The sequence below is a fragment of the Plectrocnemia conspersa genome, unplaced genomic scaffold, assembly GCF_051122295.1.
Source record: "Plectrocnemia conspersa isolate PC_06_02 unplaced genomic scaffold, ASM5112229v1 ptg000010l, whole genome shotgun sequence".
Lineage (NCBI taxonomy): Eukaryota > Metazoa > Arthropoda > Insecta > Trichoptera > Polycentropodidae > Plectrocnemia > Plectrocnemia conspersa.
Genome location: NW_028277174.1, coordinates 24,635,981 through 24,657,120, shown reverse-complemented (window position 1 = coordinate 24,657,120; position 21,140 = coordinate 24,635,981). Strand labels below are relative to the sequence as shown.

General features: G+C 29.8%; 1 protein-coding gene across 4 annotated transcripts in view; it reads right to left on the bottom strand.

Annotated features, from left to right (window-relative positions):
* The window catches only part of LOC148231113 (very long chain fatty acid elongase 7-like), an 81,690-nt gene that overhangs the window by 2,990 nt on the left and 57,560 nt on the right, over nt 1-21,140 (bottom strand). For 2 of the 4 annotated variants that reach the window (XM_088194040.1, XM_088194041.1), the window contains 2 exons: nt 13,933-14,017; nt 3,259-3,449 (listed from right to left, as the gene is read on the bottom strand). In XM_088194040.1, coding sequence (XP_088050166.1) covers nt 3,259-3,449; nt 13,933-13,993 — 252 coding nt within the window. In that variant the 5' untranslated portion in view covers nt 13,994-14,017. The other 2 variants (XM_088194042.1, XM_088194044.1) reach the window with 2 other exon arrangements.

The following is a 21,140-nucleotide window of genomic DNA, read 5'->3' as shown; positions in this document are numbered from 1 at the left end:
ATATATTTTTAATTTTTTGAAAAAATTCATTACTGAAACATATGTATATGCTTTGATAAAAATAGTATGAATTTATGAAGTCTAAATTGAAAATATAAATTTTGAAGTAGATTTTTTTTCTGCTGTTAAAATTCTCAGAATATTTTTGCAAAACACGGGGACCAACGATTGATAACCACTGTCGTACAAATAACATATTGGTGATAATTCTAAGACATTCTCTCAAAACAAATCGACTTTTCTTTCACCCTTAATCATTTCATAGGAACAGAGGGATTAAAAATAAATGTATTTCTGAGTTTAATTGGATAAAACATATACCAAATTGGATAAAACATATTACCAAATATTCTCACGCCAAAAGGGATATAAAATCCCATTATCAATAAGTAACTATATAATTCAGGATGTAAGATATTAGATCTATATTTAAATATAGTTAAAATTGTGAGAAAAAGGATAGAATTGCACAATATTATCGACGAAAGTTAGATTTTCAGTACAAAATCAGATCGCTCTCGCCATTTAGACAGAAACAACTGATCACTATGTTACCGAAGACTTTAGAGACGCCTGCCTAGTACTTTCAGTCACAAAACTACTTAATGTCCATAAGGATCGTCCAGCACTGCAATAGACGCTATAGACTTCCACCCATCAATGACTGACACGAGCCAACAAGCAACAGCTGATACTGTGACCATCCAAGCAGTCTGTGAACTTCATTGAGGAACTACAGACAGCTTTTGAACTATTAATACAATTGTACCAAGCAAGTATAGATGAATAGATTCTACTCTACTGCTGCAGTTTGTTTTTTGCTATTGTTGAATACGGTAACTGTACAAAACAAAACATGTTGAAACAAAACTGTGACAAAACAGAACAATGACAATTCAGAAGAAGTTAAAAAATAGATTTATAATTAATTTTATATTAGCAACTAATTATTTGATAAGTAAATAATTTATTTAATGATCAGTTATATAAAATCAATCAATTTTCGATTAGTAAATAATTCAGCTTTTTATCAGTAAAATAAAATAAATGGTCCGTAAATATAACTGAATGATCAGTATCCGTTGATCAGTTATTGCTAAATCCTGTACTCCACTATAAAGTTTTGTTGTAGAGTGACGCATCAACTGTAAAGGCCAAAATGTTCCAAACGTACGTGTCGTTTAGGTTAGGTTTGGGTTTGAACAGCAAACGGACGTTTCGCAACTGTCAATAATTTAAAAATCAACAATTGATTATATTATCATCATATATTAAATGCTGATCATTTTGAATAAAATTCTGATCATTTTGTTTTAATTAATGATAATATATTTTGGTACTTTCCTGTTATTGTGAGGCAAATTTATTCTAAAAAAATATTTATTCATTTGTTATTAATTATATACATCACTATTCTGACCAACGCTCACTCGCTGCCGCTCGTTCCCACTTAATCTGTTTTGTTATATAAATACTTATCAAAATTCAAACTAGTTAGGTATGAACGAGCGGCAGCGAATGAGCGTTGGTCAGAACAGTAAGTACCCCCATGAATAACCACTCGCAACTTAAAAATGTAATTTAAAAATAAATAAATATTTTTCTATAATAAATTTGACCCCACCACACACATAACATGAAAGTACCTTAATTTTAATAATTAGTGACTTTATAATTTTTTAACTGATCATTTATTATTCACTTATCAAATAATTAGTTGCCAGTATAAAATCAATTATAAATCAATTTTTTAACTTGTTCTGAATTGTCATGGTTCTGATTCGACATGTTCCGTTTATTTCGTTTTTGTAAAATATTTTTTTCCACTTAAAAACTGTATCAAAATAAATAAAAGTAAAACTAATTAGCTCATAATCATATTATGAAAATGAGCATATTTCCTAAGTTTTTAAATGTTTGTGAACTGTAGGCGAAACGTAGAGCTGTTGTGCTAACTTATTTATCGTTGGATCTGCATTGATGGCAGCCCTAATATACTCACTAACAACCCTAAGGACTATTACGTAGATATTCAATAGCAAAATTCTCGGAATAAAAGTTTTAGAACCACATTTGACACTTTCTAAATGCAATGGCAACCTTGACCATTACATTATGGCTGTTTTTGACTGGTATAAAGCTCATAAAGCAAAATATAGCTTGACTGACATTATTTAATATTAACTGGCAGATTCTATATCCATAACGTCTGAACATTTTTTCTCAAGTTTGATAAAAAAAAAACGTATTTTAAATATTTATTTTATTATATAATTATCTCTAAATAATAAAATAATAAATTAATAAAGCAATTCTTATAAATAATAAACTTTTATAATCTAATAAGATTAATATTAGTACATTTCTTGAACTAATATCAATTAAATTTCATTTAATTATAAAAATTAAATTTCATGCAAAAATATAATTGCAATAATTTTATTTTTTGTATAGATATAATACTATTCATTTCTTCCAAAATATAACTTATTTTATATAATACAGAAGAAATGTGGTTTTTATTATTCATTAAATGATCATTAAATTATTTAATAAAATATATTCATGCAACATTTATTAAAAAAATTTTAGACTACAAAGGGTTAAGTCACAGGAGTGCCACTGGCTGCCTCACAAAAGGTTTGCAACCCCCACAGATATCAGTAAAGATTATAATTTTGCAGAAAGCTAAGCCAAAACTTTATAAGAGGACCGTCTTCGTTACCCCCAGAGGGCCCGCGCCACTGCGCCTACGCCATTCATAGTCCTACACGAAGCAGATGCTTCAAAATAACAGTTAGTGCAGTGAAGGCAGTGTAAAAATGTTACGCGGTTATATTGTATAATAATGCAATACTTGAAATGAATTAAAACAAACTTAAATAAAAAGACCTAGGCTCCATAGGCTATCTTGTGAAATCATAGATAACAAAACTGTTGCCAATATGTTTGTTTACGATCGCGCTATCTCCAAATGTGCTACATAACCGATTGCACACATCGAGCGTTCTGCTAAATTTCACAATTTTCATATTAAAAAATGATAATATGCACCGAACTTGACTGCTATTTTTTTATTTTATTTTTTATTCGCAACAACGCGTTTTCGATTACGCCACATTTCCTTGACAGTGAGTCGCTCCGCTGGAGATATAGCGATTGCGTTACATGTGTTACTATGTGTTATTCGTAGCAGCAATAACAGCCACTGACATTGAAATTGACAGTTGTAAGACAGCAAATCTAGACCATACTAACTTCATAGAATATCCAGGCACTGAAGAGGGTCTGAAATAGGTTGTAGACGATGAGCACCTCCCGCAGGTCGAACGGTTTCCTGTTCGCCATCAGCCTGGGTCCCAGGCTCTTCGAGAAGTAGGCGTAGCCCGCACACAAAGCTATCGTGGGTAACGGTGAAGACATCATTGGCCAGTCGTTGACACGCGGATCTGAAAGGAATAAACAAAAAGAACAAATAAGAACGAGCGAAAAGCATTGTAATAATAACGGCCTACTTATTCAGGTATGCGATTGTCGAATTCGAATATCGAAGTTGCGCCTGCAGATTTTTAATCTAACACTCAGAACCTATTATATGTCTTGCATTACAGTGTCGAGCTCTAATATACTTTTTAAATTAACGATGAATGGAACAGGCGATAAAAACAAACATCGTCGTAATATGATAACCAAATATTACCTCATACATGACCTATCCTAACCTTGATTCATAAAGACTCGAATATAACGCCGCAAGACGGGATGGGTCGTCGCCTTTCGAAGAGAAAGCCTTACATCAGCTGATTCGTTTTAATAGTTAATCAATATCAAGAGTAATCAAGAACTCGCGAGGGGACATTCGTCGACTCGTTTCTGTTCGTTGTAAAAGTAAAAAAGTATTGGTGATTTATGAATAAAATATACAAAAAAAATTGCGCTGCGCGGCCAAATGTTTCGCTTTTATCAGGAAATAATCATTTATAAATAAATATTTTCATCGGTCAGCAAAATGCAGTTTTTTTTAGTAAAACAAATTCCAAATTTTTATTTATACTTTAACATTTTCTTTACGAAAAATGACAGGCCAAAATTACATTTTCAGACCAAGAGTCTGAAAAGCCACATTTTTTGTGGAATAATGATTGTGCATATTAAATGACATAAATACAGTTTCGATACATTTAATCATTTAAAAACTTTTAAAAGTCCAAATGAACATATTTATATATTCTGAAACCTTTTTAAATGACTCGATGATAACATTTCCAGTATTTTATTTCATTAGTTTCTCAGTGATACAGTGATATACTCAAATTACTAAAATTCGTCGTAAAATCTATTTCAATTTTTTGACCAGTCTGTGCCCAGCTAATGTCAAAACTTAGACGTTAAAATTGTTATCCATGGTTCTCAATCTAAAAGTTTTGCTTTTACATTTAATTACATATTTTCTTAAAATAAATAAAATTACTGTTTTCAGTTCAACTCAATATTAAGACAATATATTTCGAGAGCATTAAATTCCGAAAGTTGTTGACGAATCAATTGTCATATATTATTCATATATTTTTTATTTTGTCCCCTATAGAATATTTTACTTTAATCGACAGTAGTCCTTTAGTGGTACGATATAGTTACGATAGTGTTCACGCCGAAGGATATCATATAAATATATAAATGGTCAATTGTACATATATTACATTACATACAATTTACTTTTCCAGAAATTATATGTAACTACCTATTACAATTATGTCTAACAGTAAAGGGCTCCCACTCATTTTTTTCAAATAATCCCGAATATGAAGTGGTTAATGAAATGCTATGAATCTATGTAATACCCTCCTCCCGGAAAAGTTGGAACGATATCCCTGCATCTGACACTTTGAACACGCGTGATTATTGACAGTTGTCTGATTTACAGTGCTGTTAACATGAATTGAATCACCATGTCAATTCAATTCGATGATGATAATTTACTTTTTCAAATATTATATTTAACTAATTAGGTCTAACACAAGCAATAAAAAATACGCAGGGAGAAGTTTTAACATATAAATTAACGAAAATAATATTATAATTAAAATAGTATTTGTACGGAGGGAAAAAAAATCGTCACGATATGCACTAGGCGTGGCTTATCAAATAGGTACTATTCCCATAAAGTATATTACTATCATATATTATGTAAAAAAAACTATAAAGAGATGTTTAAAAACGTAATTCAAAATCATCTTCAAAAAAAGTATGTAAATATATAAGCAATTTTAATGTACATATGTATACATATATTTAGTGTTTCATATATCATTATAATAATAAAAAATATACCAGGCGCGTACGGTAAGATACATTCCCTTTCGCTCGCTCCGTGTTAAGTGACGAGAGTGAGTGAGAGATAATGGCGTGCGTTACATCCGTTCCGCACGCCCACTTCTTCTCTCACTCTCGTCACTTAATACACGAGTGAGCGAAAGTGAATGTATCGCACCGTACGCGCCTACTATTTACATATAGGATAGAGCGAAATATTATTTTTTTTGTCATTGGATTCTTGGGTGTTTTTTTCGGGTAGTGGTCCCAACATCTGGAACGGGTGCAGAATATATCATAAATAAATTATATATAAAAAGCATCATTTTTGTTACTAGATAAATTGTACCGCTTTAGATTAAATAAGAAAAAATGTCATGTATAATTTTTAATCATAAAGAGACAATGATAATTTTATTATTAGGGAATGCATGACATAACCTCAAATATTATGATCATACTTTAACGGTAAAATAAGATTTAATGTAAATAAATAGACGCCTTATTTATTCTCCAAATATAAAATCATATTTATAGCAAGCACACGTACTTCTATAAATTAAATTTAGCTATTACAATATATAAAACTGCAGTTAACATGTTTTTTATGAACAAACTTAGTCAAATAGATATTATATTTAACATATTTTCAATAAAAATATTGGTTATATATGAGAGATGGAACAGATGTTAGCGTACTATTTAACAGCTGATGACCCATCCCGCGTCATTGCCGCGTTCCGCATCGGTCTGTCCGAGCCTTGAATTGGCGAGACGAAAAAAAAACAAACAAGGCCGTATAATATGATAACCAAATACTGCCTTTCGCATGACCTGTAATCTTGATTCGTAATGCAAAAAATATGAATATTCAGTTGAGAGTTCAAAATACATTGCAGCTATTTGCAAACTACTTTTCGGTACATCGACTTTCATTTACAATTTTATCCGATTATGTTATAATGTACGCGCGCTGATTATACAACGCAAACTTGTTTGATCGACAACAACGTTGTTTAACTGTCAGAAATGATGAAGCGAAACGACAGAAACGCTGAAGAGCGAACTTTTCGCTCGACTGTACGCTCAAAACACGTCCGCAACAATTAACCCATTAGCGCGACCGTAATGGAAAACTGAGTGTTTAAAACTTATAGTTACCAAAAGCAACAAACGACAGAAGAGTAATCATGCGAGATAAACAACCGAGAGTGTAACGAAAAGTAGCGTTAGTTACATTTACATCAATAGATAATAGTATGCAAATACATGTTTTTTTTATTTAGTAAAAACGAGAGCAATAATTAAAACTAATGTCACATAACATCGAACAGGTTGGCAAGAAAGTTATTTATTTTTTTCGTTACAAGTTGTGCAACACCGGAACAGGTAGGTATGTTGTTATCATAAAAAGTATATGAAACTATCAGAACAATATGTTAAAAAAAGCCGTAGAAAAAAAAACTAATTCCGTCATTTATGATTAACAAAATTTGCTGTTTCATGACCTACAAACTCCCAGAAGCCCATAGGCAGTAACTAAGGTACAGTTGACATTTAAAATATTATGAAGACACACCTTTAGTTTATTTTTATCAAAATAAAATAAAAGGCGTGCCCTGTGTTAAGCTTAAATATAATTTATAAAATAATTCTTCGGCGCAGACTTCATCTATATCATTAGTGTTATTTTTTGTATGGTCTTTGTAGATATAATTCAAAATCATTATTTATTAAAAAAAATTGACAAATATTATTTATTAACAAATTTAATTAATATAAATTAAAATTGATTGCTTATAAATATTTAATAATTTGATTAATATTTTCAACTATTTTTTTAAATTTATATGGTTAACTTTTTCACTTGATTTTCAATTGATTTATATAAATCAGTTATCAAGTGAAATCTTATTTAAATATTTAAAAATATTATAGTTCAAAATTAAATAAATACATATAGTAGATTACCAATATTATAACAATAACAGAATGTATTGCGACTAAAAATCCATAAATTCAAGCTTTCGTTCTTTTGATAATGTATCATTAACAGTGCACAGTAATTCCCCTCGTAACCCACCATAATAACTAATAAGAGCTAAATTGACTGTAATGTCGTAATCAATAATACCAAAAATATTTTTATTCTAAAAATTCAGTGATAAATATAACATTTGATTGTTATACGAATATAATATTAATAATAACGGTTCTCTAATAACTTCATCATAATAACTTTTAACAAAAATGTATTTTATTTTATTTTTTGTAAATATCTGAAAATGCATCAAACTAAGCTTGGTTGTTTTAAAAATGTACTACATCACTCGGTAACGACCATCCTCATACATTAGAAGTTTGACTCGTGACTTGTGAGTGGTCGTATGCGATAATAACAAAATAATTATTTTTATTTTTAGAAAAAATCAAATTAATTAAAAAAATTTTGACTTCTGAGAAGGGATAATTGTTTTTGCGCCCTCCTATTGACCAAAATTCGGTTTGAATACACTTTGACCAATACTCTTATAATACTCAATAACATTATTATCTGCAATTCCAATAAAAACAGTATCCTAAATATATTGTACTATTTGAAAAAAAAATATATTACTTTTGTATGACTTGACTAACGTATATTGTAATATATTTTTGTAACGCGGTTTTTTTAGTATTTTGTCCAATCAAGTATTAAAATCGAATATTTTTAAATAAAATAAAATGTCTATGATATCTATACGATACTAAAGAAAACAACAACGCTACAGCTGAAATGCTTTTAAATAGGTATGTTAGTTGATAGTTATATGATCCATTCAGAATCAAAGAAATACGATTAATTTATATCATTCATCAAAGAGGTCATTGAAAGTAATTCGAGTTACGTTTTATTTTTATTTTATTACAGTTCATGATAAATAAATACTAATGATCAATCATGTGTGGACTATTTTTAAATGCGCCATTGAAGTAAAAGTCCCGTTAAACATTTCATTCTTTCACATTGGTTTTAAGAGATCATTTTACCATATATTTATTTATTGTTATTCTCGCCAAAGAATACTCAGTAACGTCACTAATATTTATAGGTATTATTATATAATATTATACAATCTACAGGCATCTAAACAAATGGAAATCTAAGGACGCGAGGTCAAGCTAGGTAATGAAGTGGATATAATGCACCAAAGTACTCCAGTTAAACTCCATAGAGCTCTGACGCATGTTCTAAGCCACGTGAGATTTTAGTTGTAAAGAAAAATTACCCTTAACCAGACAATTTTCTTCAATTTTGTCATTAATATAATATGTATAAACGATACTTGAATATGCATTGCATATAAAACAAATAAACCTTGAATTATGTAGTTTATGTAGAAAAAAAATGAGTAACCATTTGATTTAAATGTATATTTTTCTGGCTAATTTTCCGGTAGGCTACTTATAAACGCCCACGTATTGACGTTCATATTAGTGGAAGTGTTAATATAATACGACTACAATTTGTCGTTCAAGTACTATCTTGACATATCTATGCGATAAAATCATTTGAGCATATGCATATGTTTTAAGCGCGTAACATTTAAACGATAGAAATATAATTAAAAGTCGTAGACTAAACCATATACAAACTATAACACACCTTTACTAAACTTATTATTAAGATAAATTATTTGAGTGTATTTCTACCTTTATATTCATAAGCAATATCATTTATTTATTTTAAAGCACACTATATTATTATTCAGTGTCACATAATTAACTTGTAAATTAAATTCGTAATGAAACTAAACGTACAATAAAATTGTAATCATTCGTGTAAACTCTAAATATAGCAATTCGTTAGTGTCACGTCAGGCAAGACAATATATGTATATTAAATTATTATTACGCTTGATAGTTAATCGCACGTCTTAAGTTATCTTTAATTGAGCAATTATAAAAGCGTTTAATCATTTTCATTAGGTTGCGTCATTGTATAATAGTCAAATCAATGACATTACATAGCTGCACTATTTCATAATGTGTAGAATTATTAACTAAACTCAATCAATAACATAAATGATATTTAAAATATATGTATAATTTATCGAAAATTAGTTATGCAAGAGTGATTCAAATAAAAAGCTTAAAAGTATTACATATTGTTTGAAGAGAGTAGCAGTACGAATCAGGCATGCAACTTGAAGGTAGAAAACAGTAGCTCAAATTGGCATCAAAATAGAATAGCACAGAGTTTTTTGTGTATATTTAAATTCATCGATGAATAAAAGTTCAGTATGGTGATGCATGTCTCTCACTTCAACAAGTGTACTAGTGGACATCTCGATGAGATCAGGCATACAGAGTTAATGTTTTTTCTTGTGAAATTATTTTTCGGGATTTTTTTTTGAAGAAAACTTTTTATGTTAAAAATTAAATTTGTGTAAATATTTTTAAGTACATTTTTTATACCGTTGCATAAGAAAGGGTAGGTCCGTGCTAGATGTTTGAAAATATGCAAGCTTTTTTGTAAGCTTTTAAATAGTTTTGAATTGCATTTTTTTTAGATTAGAGTATTTGAAATTAATATTTAAAATTCGATTAGAGTATTTAAATGTCGGATTTTTTTATATATTATTCACAAAATAATATACCATTGAAAATTAATAATTTCAAATCACAAATAAATATTTTGTAATTTAATAATATTTTTTGTTACATAATTCAAGTTATTTGTATTTGTATAAAAATACGGGTAAATTAAATTTATATTTATCTGTATTTGTATAAACAAATACAGGTAAATTTCAGGTGTCTATAAAATTCCCCGGTACGTCTGATAGTAGCATAATACATGATAATATTATAATTTTTTAAATTCAATACGTATTTCAAACACAGAAAAGTTCCTGAAAAAATATTCACCGGAACACAATTCGCAGAAAATATATATATATATAGTTGAATGTACTTATGAAACACGAACTTGTGATTGGATTTATTGTACAAGTTTCTTTTAGAATCCTAGAACACGTTTTGTTTTTAAGCATCCTTTCAAAACTTTCCGACAATTCGCGTGTCCAGCCAAGCCTGGCGCCCCGTTTTCACGTGACTCCTGTCAATTATCCCGAGTATAAAATATTCGTAGTTCATTTTTTTTGCACACAAAGTTGCATTCGTGTGTGCAGTTGCAATCGATATTGCGCATTGTGTGTTGCGGCGATTGAATAAACAAAGGAAACCCGATACACCCTCCGGGAAACCCAATACCGCCACTACTGTCGAACCCTTATATTTTTCCCGGCGTGTAGGGTAGGCAATTAACCGATCGATCCGAGCTGACAAAGGAAATCGTGTAATGATAGTATAGATAGGGTGGATGTGTGTAACGCGTTAGCTGTTTTTATCGAATTCCAACTTTGAGAGTCAAGAGTATGACATATTATTGAGAATATAAGAGACAGACTCAACAATGTGTAGTTTTATTAATTTTATTATAATATATATTTAACAGTTCTTTACTGAATCAATGTCATTTTTTCGGCATACGTATTCGATAGGAAAAAATCGAATAAGTAAAATAATAACACACACAACGATCGATAGGGTCAACACTCTAAGCATACATTTATATTATTTATTATGTGTGACGTGACTAACTGCATAAAATTGCTATTATTAATTAATAATGCAACACAGCCGTCAAACTAGATAGTTAAAATAGGAATATATTGTAATATTAAAATTAATTAAGGTCCATTAAACTAAGATTAGGAAAATATAAGAAAAGCGATCAAAATGCTAATTATAATAGTAATTATCATTACAGACCGGATCTCCCTATGTGTATCAATATTATTTGATTATTATATTTTAATTATTTTTATTTTCCAATAATATGATAAAATACATATGTACATATACACCGTAAAAACTATCCAAATATAACGAATTGAACTAATGGTCTACTTCGTACTCGTTAAAAATAATGTAAATAAGCCATTATACAAGGAAATTTTGAATAACGGTACATTGTACTGCATTTATTATGAAATACCGGTTTTCGACGTACTATTAGAATACATTGAACTCGGAAAAAATCCTTACTTGACTTAAATGGTTATGAATTCAAAGATCACGTGTTTAAATCCACTGAACTTTTGTATTTATATTTGTTTAATCTATAAACGTTTTTCTGAGATTTGATATATTAATCATAGACATGATTTAATTATCTATTCGAGCAATCGCATATGCGGTTTTTTCTTGTTTATTATCTAATCTTATATTTATATTATCAAAGCACAGAACCGATATCAGACCAGTTTTATTAAATAGAAAACACACTTTAAAGAAATGTTATTTCAAATGTAGACAAAAAAGAGAGACCAATTTTCTACGATGGTATTTCATTTATATTTTGACTTTTTCATAAAAGATAGTAAATAATAGCAAATTAGTTTCATACTTAAGCATGTTTTAAATTGTAAATTTAAGATACATCTAAAATTAACATTTGTGGGGGAACGATACAGTAGTTCCTCTGTCGTGTCTACTATGACCGAAATTCGCAGAATTCGTTCTTTGTACGAAATAAAAGGTTGGAAAAGATAGTTTAACCGCTATCTCAAAAAAGGTCTCAAATTTTTTGTTTCAAGACGCAAAGATTTTATTTTAATCAGTTCAATAATTCGATCGCGGTTAATGTTTTTCTAGTTATTTAATGTATATGCAAATTCGCACAAAACAATTGCCGATACAGATCCGATCTTTATATATATCAAATTCATTCCAAACATTATTAGCTATTGTATATAAAATAAATTCGATAAAATTATGTATTTAAAATGTTCCATCAATTTTGCTGAATTAATTCAATCGCAGTTTATCTTAATTCTGGTGATCTGAAAAGGTGAAATGACGTCCCTATTTTCCTTTTGATCATAATAATAATATTTAAGTCAATTAATTGGTTGAATAAATTAATATACAAATACGCTCGAATATTCGAATGGTAGAAAACTACGAATTATTGAGAGCAACACAAGGTGCGCAGAACTGATTATCGCGCATACAATGTTGAGTATTAAAGGCCCGTCTCTAGAGCAGAAGGAGACAGCAATGAATTCGGTGCTGTTTTTCTGCTCTAGAGCCGGGCCTTTTATACCCGCAATATAACATGGTTTATTTATATTATATTAGTATTTCGAGTGATGATGGATCACTTAAAATATTACCAAGAAGACCAGTAAGGATCGACCTCAATGGCCAGCTTATTTCAAACTTCGACAAGGCGTCCCCCGATTCACCTGGTTTGCAGAACTTTAAATAAGTACCGATACATCCAGAAAGACACAACTTTCTATATAACTATTCAGCAACTATTCACCACACCAGAAACAAGCAGCAACAGCCGATATTAAGAATTTATATGATCTCCATATGTTGATATTTTAAAATAAACAGTAATAAAGTACAAAAAGGATGCGGATACACTTATCGGTAAAAAGTAAATATGACATGTTGCATAAATTATAAAAAGTCGGGTTGAAAAATCAACTCTCTTTCTCTCTCTCGCTTGCAAACGTATTAATCGGCTTTTTCGGTTTTTAATTATTTTATTTGTATGTTAGTGTTCCAACTTAACCCTTTATAGGACACCTTGAACAAAGTGGTACATGTATATACCACAAGAATTAAGGTTTATATTTCTTATGTTTTTTTCTTAATAATGAACCTAATGTTACAAGAGCACTCGTGATAACGTACATTGGAAGGTCAGTTGACCATTAAATATAAAGTTGACTTAATTTAGAATATTCCCGCCAAAAACGATAAAGAAGATATTCATTTATTTTTAAGAGATGTAAATAAAACAAAAATAAGTGTCCTATAAAAGTTTAAGTGCTATTTTTTAATAATGTATAATTATTTGTTGCTTTACAAAATTTTTTTTTTTCCATTTAATTTCAAAAATGATCACAAAAAACAAATCAAACAAAGAAAATGTATTTTTTAAATAAACATTAGAGCTCGGTAGAGCACCTACAATTGCATAATAGCCACACAGACTTTCGAAACCCATCATTTACGACCAAAACTATGTATACATTTTTATTTATAAGCTTCAAAACTTCTAGAATAGAAACACTATTAGCCTCGTATTGAAAAATCATTATTTGAACTATCCTTTGTAATTATCGGACGGCCGCCCAACGCAGGCATTGAAATAAACTTTCACAAAAGGTTGGTTTCGGAGGTGGAGTTAGACCCTAAAGTGATTGACTCAATTTGCCTGACCATTATAAATGACGTGACACTACAGGAGGTAATTAAAATACCTCAAATCACTGATTTTAACGCATTGTTTAGGACTTAAATTAAAAGCTTGTTTTGTTTTCATATAAAGTAATAAAATCACATTTTTACTGTCTTAGAATTTGCCACTTAGGCGCAAAGGGACAATACAAGAACATAAAACGACGCATATAGAAAAAACTCGTAAAGTTGACTCCCACAAATTACGAGAGAATATAGACAAATAAAAATTTTGTGCCAGAGTTTATGCACAAAAACATTCGACTCGCGACTAATTTCACGCGTTATAAACAGATATAGTAAAATAAAACTTACCGCTCCTATTGTCCATGAGCTCTCTGTACCCATCGTACATATTAGCGATTAGATGCGCCATATTGACGATTTATATTAAAAAATCCTGCAACAACAAAACAAAATTACATTAATACATTATTTCTCACATTAAGAAGAAGAATACATTATAACGTTAATTATAAATTGATAGATTTAGTATGTGTATATGCATATACATACATAAGCGTTAAAATGCCAGTTATTTTTGAGGTCGTCGACCTATTTACGTTTACGTTCAGCCGGCCAAGTGACCCACATCATCAATCTCGGTTATACCACGTATATTTTGGTTATAAGATATTTATATAAACCCAATGGTATATTCGTCATATTCAATTCTGTTGAGTTGAATATGACGCTTAGATCATATAGGATTTTCACGTTTTTAATTAATAAATGGAAGAACATTTAATAATTGTAACACTCTGTTTACCAAGTGTACGTTCGATTTGTATGCTGGGATAACTAGCTATCAACTAACAACGAGCAAAGTGCAAAATATATGCTAATACAATACTAAATGCAATATACAATAGCTAGATTGATTTTTTGGGTTGTTATGTATTATACTATTGAGTAAAAATATATTTAATATATGTTACAGTGAATCTTTTAGTAAAAAAAATATAAAAACTGATGTGTGCGACACAACTATTTTCTTCAACTAAATTAATATTAAATATCACTACTTACGTCGCTTTTTTACACGTTTCATACAAGTTTAGAGTAGCATATAATTTCACTAGCAACGGTAAGATAGATTATATTTTTACTAGTAGTAGAATGTATGTATTTATTTACCAGTGAAAATGTATTCCGATATGATTTCACTGAAATGACAGTGAATATATATTTTCAACTGAGTAATAACGACAATTTGGTGCCGAAACAGACTATTTGTTATTTAATAATAAATGATATGTGTAATAACTCGGCCGAGATGTATTCGTATATTATTTCACTGAAACGACAGTGAAAATATAACACTATTACATATACTACAAATAATACGTATGGCACATTACGTATATCAGAAAATTACTTCAAGGTTGGTGTAAGTATTGAATTAGGTAATGCATAAATTAATTATGTAACCCATATTCATATGTAAATCGATTACGAGTTAAAAGTAAACAAAATTAGTGACCTTGTGATATATATTACGAGTATTTCCGAATTGTATGGTAATCAATTAATTGCATACGCGAACGTTAGTTAACCGATCGAGGGAATTTAACCCGAGAGGTTAACGAGCTCCAAATTAAAAAGGCCATGGTCGTTGATCGGTTGATTTATGTAAATTTGCATTTATATATTAGAAAAAAGCTGTGAATAAATATTAATAAATCATAAATATTAAAATAAACTTTTTTATTTATAAGATCAAAGAATATAAAAAAATGCACTGCGAGGAATTAAAAGCATTTATTTTTTCTTCGAATGAAATAGTAAGTTCCAAAATGTTTAATTTGTACAGACGAAAAAAACATGTAAGAATGTGAGGCACTTTATCATGCGTGTTCAGACACCAAAAATCGATAATTTTTTGCTGTTTTATCTGTTTAAAAAATAGGTCATTTTTTGGGTAGGACGAGTCGAGTAAATAATTTATAGAATTGGTACACGTCAATTATTACGCAAACACTTCACTTAAGTAAACGTTATCGATAATAATATATGATTAATGTTAATGAAACAATTATTACTGATTTTATGGAATTAAAAAGTACTAGTACATTTTCAACTTCTGACTGTCGCAAAATTAGCATGTTATAAGTACGCAAAAAAAACACAATTGAAATAGTAAAATGCCGATAAAAATGGAACGGGGTTGACTGAGGTTTGCGTATGAATATTTGAGTAATTTTGACCCCTTTAGTGCACCTACACTTTACAATCAATACACGATTTGACAGTCACTTTCACTATCGTATCCTTTCAAAAAAATACACAAAAAAAATATATTAAATACCTATAATCTAATTTTGCTGTTAACAATAAACTTGTTTATATTATAATATACACGAGCATGCGACCTTGCTCCAACGGTCGGAGCGGGGCTCGCGCAAAGTAGCAAAACGTGTTCTACACAACAGTAGTTCTAATTTCAGTATTTTATAATGGGCTGATTTTATTGCCACCATCGTTAACATTTATAGTTCATTCACATTGAATTAAAATATGATGAAATAAATTACTATTTTGTTAATTACGCCTATATGTGACTTATTAGGTATTTTCTATTTGTATGATTTTTTGAATGACATTAAACGCCAAAAATATTTCCTCTTAAACTTATTATTATATACAAAATATTAAACATTTTTCATAAGGAATATAAACTTTCGATATTCAAAAAGTAAAGCATTTTCAGCTTCAAAAGTTCTTCAAAGAGGGTATAAAGTTGTATAGTCCTTAATAAGTTGTAAAATGTTTAAATACAAATAGTTGAGAAAAATAAAAGCAACTTTTATGAAACTTTTCCAGGCTTCATACACAGCAAAGTTATGCTTTCAATATGTGTTTAAATTGATCTTGAGTGTATTGAAGAGGATCTATCTTGGTAGAAAAATTAATGAGTTGGAAAACATATAAAATATAAATAAGTAAATTTATAGAGCGTCAATTTTGTGATATATGTAGTTTACCATGTCACAATACACTACGCTTTCAATGTGCATTTAAAATAATCTGAAGTTTGTTCAGTGCTCTGTTTATGACACAAAAATGAACTGTCTTCTGCAACAAAATAAGTCGCAGATATTTGATTGAAACGATGTTTCTATCTCGTCGGAGATACACACACGATATTAGATATCGAAAAAATAAACGATTAACATTAAGTTTCAAAACACCCCGAACAAAAAATAGGGCCAGATAATTCCAACAAACAGATGCCAAGCATCTCCTGATTACACATTCCATATAATGATTACGTATATGTGTCGAAACGCAGATATTCTAACAGGAATTTTATTAGACAATAACAAATAGTGTAATTCCGCCCCGAATCATATAAATTAGACAGTGGACCGAGGATCGGATGGGACGTTATACTTCACCTCAATTATCAAGGGTAGGCCGGTAGATTTATATTAAGAAAAATATGCGATACTGAATTACTATATTCTATCACTTCGCTTTCGACTTGGAACAATTCAGTTCAGCCATCATACGCCAAATCGATCGAGACGACCATTGTAAGCCCGAGAAAGAGGCGCTTTTCGCTTCACCGTTGAAACAGGTAAGCGAAAAAAGTAATCACCCAAGTAACCAAGAGTTCAACCCGATCTTCTATACGACTTTTAAAACTGTTTTGAACCAATAAAAAAATAAACATAAATAGTATTCTTTATGAAACTATGACTGATTATGACAGTTTGTGACTATTTCGCAACATAAATAAAGGGGCGTTGAGAGGATCAAAAAAATAAATGATTCGTATCTTTCATAGAATAGTATATGGACTAATTGCGCAAAAAACGAATGTCTTTATTTTTTCATGTTCATTATCGATTTTTTTCACAATCATTACTATTTTTTGCACTCTGTCTATTCATACGGATGTTTAGCATTTACCCTTGATTTTTTTCTTCCGAATGTATTGTACAGCTTCACGCCGAAGCGTCATACAATACAACACTAATTACTTAATGCATTTTTTGCGACACCGTTACGAAAAGCGACGCAATAATTCGAAGACGAGCATATTGCGCAAGTCGGAACCGCGATTGGTCACGTTACGTTAATACAACACTAATTAAACAAATTATGTCATCCTTCGAATGGGTTCGGTGCTGCACCGCGCGTCTAGCTCTAAATCAAAAATTTTACTCAAATCGATAAACTTTGTTCAATTTATACATATGTACATAAGATTACCACAATAGTAATAAATCATCAACCACAAACAAAGAGTCGCATACTACAATGATGCAAAAAACAATTAAAAACTTGACAGAATGTAATACAGCGGAAAATCCTAGAGAGGCGTCAATTATTTTGCTTCGCGATTAAATCATTTTAAACGATAGATGACTTTTCGATTTACCACGAGCTACAAATCAAATCAATAACATCCGTAATTTACCGAGAAAAGTTAAAGTCAACGTTAAATAATACACATAATGGCATTAACAACACAGTGTTTATAATGTACACGATGATAATGATAAATAACACAATAATTATAGGTTGTATGAAGAATAATATGTTATAAATCAAATGCAACATTGTAATGATCTTAATTGAATCACACGCATATATAGTATGCTTGTTTACACAGATATAAAATTATTTCATTAAATTTTAATTAACTTATAACAATAATGCATTAATTGTTCTATACATTTTTTTAAAGTTTTTCATGGTTGATTACCCCGTGGAAAATGCCGAGATAATTCCAATAAGTCAATAGAGGTCCGCCAATTACTACGACGTTATAAAAGTTATTAAATGTAATTTATATATTAATGAACATTTAAGTTTAAATAGGAAAAATATTTTACGAGGAATAATTACAATATACGCATTGCAATGATATGCTAGAGTCCTTTATTATTTTTTTAATAATTTTTAATGAGTTTATGTAACAAATAATTAAGACATGTAATAATATATTAAAATATATGGTTATTAAAAACACTCGACTATAATATATTATTTTTATGATAATACCCAAGCGTAATTATTACCATAAATAGTGAAGTATGGACATTAACGTTTTTTACAATTTAAAGCTTAAAATAAAGTAAAATATGTATATAATAATATTAATTGAACAAAGGTCAGTTTTATTATGATATTTATATTTATTTAAATAGCTTGTATATTGTCTAAGTCTCCCTGATTTATTTTATTGTTCTTTATGTCTTCTAAGAAACAATGTTTTTATCTCGTAAGCGTTATACAAAATTCAATAAAATATATAATAACATTAAATGAACAAAAGGTCAGTTTTGTTATGGTATTGTATTTGATAAGGATTAAAATAATTCGAAAAAAATATTATAATTTTTTTCAATGAGATTTTGATAATTTTTCTCAATGAGAGTATTGAGATTTTTATTAAAAGCAATTTAAGCTTTGGAAGCAATAAAATAGGATGAATTCAAAAGCTGCTTTGGATAAAATCTTACACATGTTAAATATATTAATATAGATGTATAAATTTTTATTTTTTTAAACCTTTATAAAAGTATTAATTACAGATTCAGTGACACCTATATATAATTAATTACTAATTGCGTAATATAATTTTAATCAATATATGTCACTTTACAGCTGGGAGCGGATTTTAATAATAGCGCATTTTTATAAATAAATTCGAGTCTGCCGCCGTGGCTCGAACCCGCGGCTTTGGATTACCAGTTTGAGTCCTTACGAACAATACAATTCCGACCTTATATATCACGATAAAAAAATATTTTTATGAGTTGCGACATAATTACTTTAATCCATGTATATATATTATAATTTTTAAGTAGAAATATAGGTTTTAAATAAATACATATATACTTCGATATCAATATTGATAGGACGACTTATATATTATGTGTTTTTATTAATTATTGCGTATAAAATTTAAATCTATTTACCGAAAGTAATATCGCTATTAATATATGCTGCATTAATTTCAATATAATATGGTTTTTCAGAAGTTAAAAGAAATAAACGTATATTCAAATTTAACATATAATAAATGTATTAAAAAAAATTAATAAGCAATGAAAATAGTTCATTGCAAAAGGGGATACCGACTATAAAACAATTTTTCTCACTCTTTTCTCAATGTTTCAGATGTTCTCACTCCAGTGAAAATATTGCTATAGAAGCAGTAAGTTTGCTATAATAAACTAAATTCTTTATTATCTGTTGAATTAATTAAAGAGCTTAAAATAATCAAATATTTAAAAAAAAATGTGATAATATAAAGTTTGCCGAGAAGTTACAGAATGAAATATTATAAACAAGTCAAGTTTTTGTATTAAGAAAGTGATATTAAATTTGATATAATACCATCAACGATAGAGTACTATTTACATTAGTTATTATAGTCTAGTATTCTAATAACATATATGTATGTACATAAGAGGTAGCATATGAATAATTTATTACCACGATAAAAAAATCACAACACTGGCTTACTTAAGTCCTTATCTCGAGCCGAGCTTTCGTTTGCGACGTTGCGTTAACACTGCCACTAGTGTCAACAACACAAACACTTGCCCCTCCAGTGGCGGCGCAATTTTGCAAAAACAGAATACAAACGGCGTCGGCGCCGATGGCCCCCACGCCGGTCACGTGCCGGCGACTGACCGTACTCACTGACCACCACCGACTGACTGACTAACTGGTCGACATGTGCGAGCGGGTGAAAGGGGCCAACCGCCGTTTCCCAACTGCACAGTGCGTATTCGCGTTTCGTTTCGCAAACGGGTGAAAAGGGTGTGATGCAACGCTGCAGCGGCGTCAGTCGTCGGGAAAGCGCGGCGCCAATTAGTAAAAAATAAAAACAAATAAACAGTGGCGACGTTTTACGCTCAATGTGAATCGATAATATCAATGAGAATACAATTTTAATTTGGAGTTGAGAAGAAAATAAATTTGAGAAAATCAAAAGGAGCAAGGTTTGTATTGTGAGGTGGATGATTAAAAACATCCCAGTTGGGTTCTTTATGTGACTTATGGCCATTGCTTAATATCCATATTCAATGCAATGTCCCACTACAATACTTTTTCATTTAAAAAACGGTTGGGAGCCATTGACTTACTGACTTGATCAGGTCGAGACCATTTCAGGGGCAAATATTAGCAGCAAAGTTTCGGAACTTAGGGGTTGAGGAATGTGCGTAGGAAGGCTGACAGATGACAGGTTGTAAGTAATAAAAATGGACTCGAAATGAGTTTCCAAGGAGATGGAGATTAGAATTTCGTTTTTTGGATAACACTTGACCTACCGGTCAGACCAATTGGCGTCCTAAATGTACCGAACGTTAAATACCGCGAACGCTAATTAGCGTATTTTTTATATGATGGTTTCTATGTCAAATTAAAAATACATGTTTAGTGTTTTGCTTGATTTTTCTAAGACGTGCTGAATATATGTATGAATTTTTATTTTATATTGAATTTTTTTTTTAATTATATTTATATTTAAGCTATTTAAGAAAAATATTTATACATCT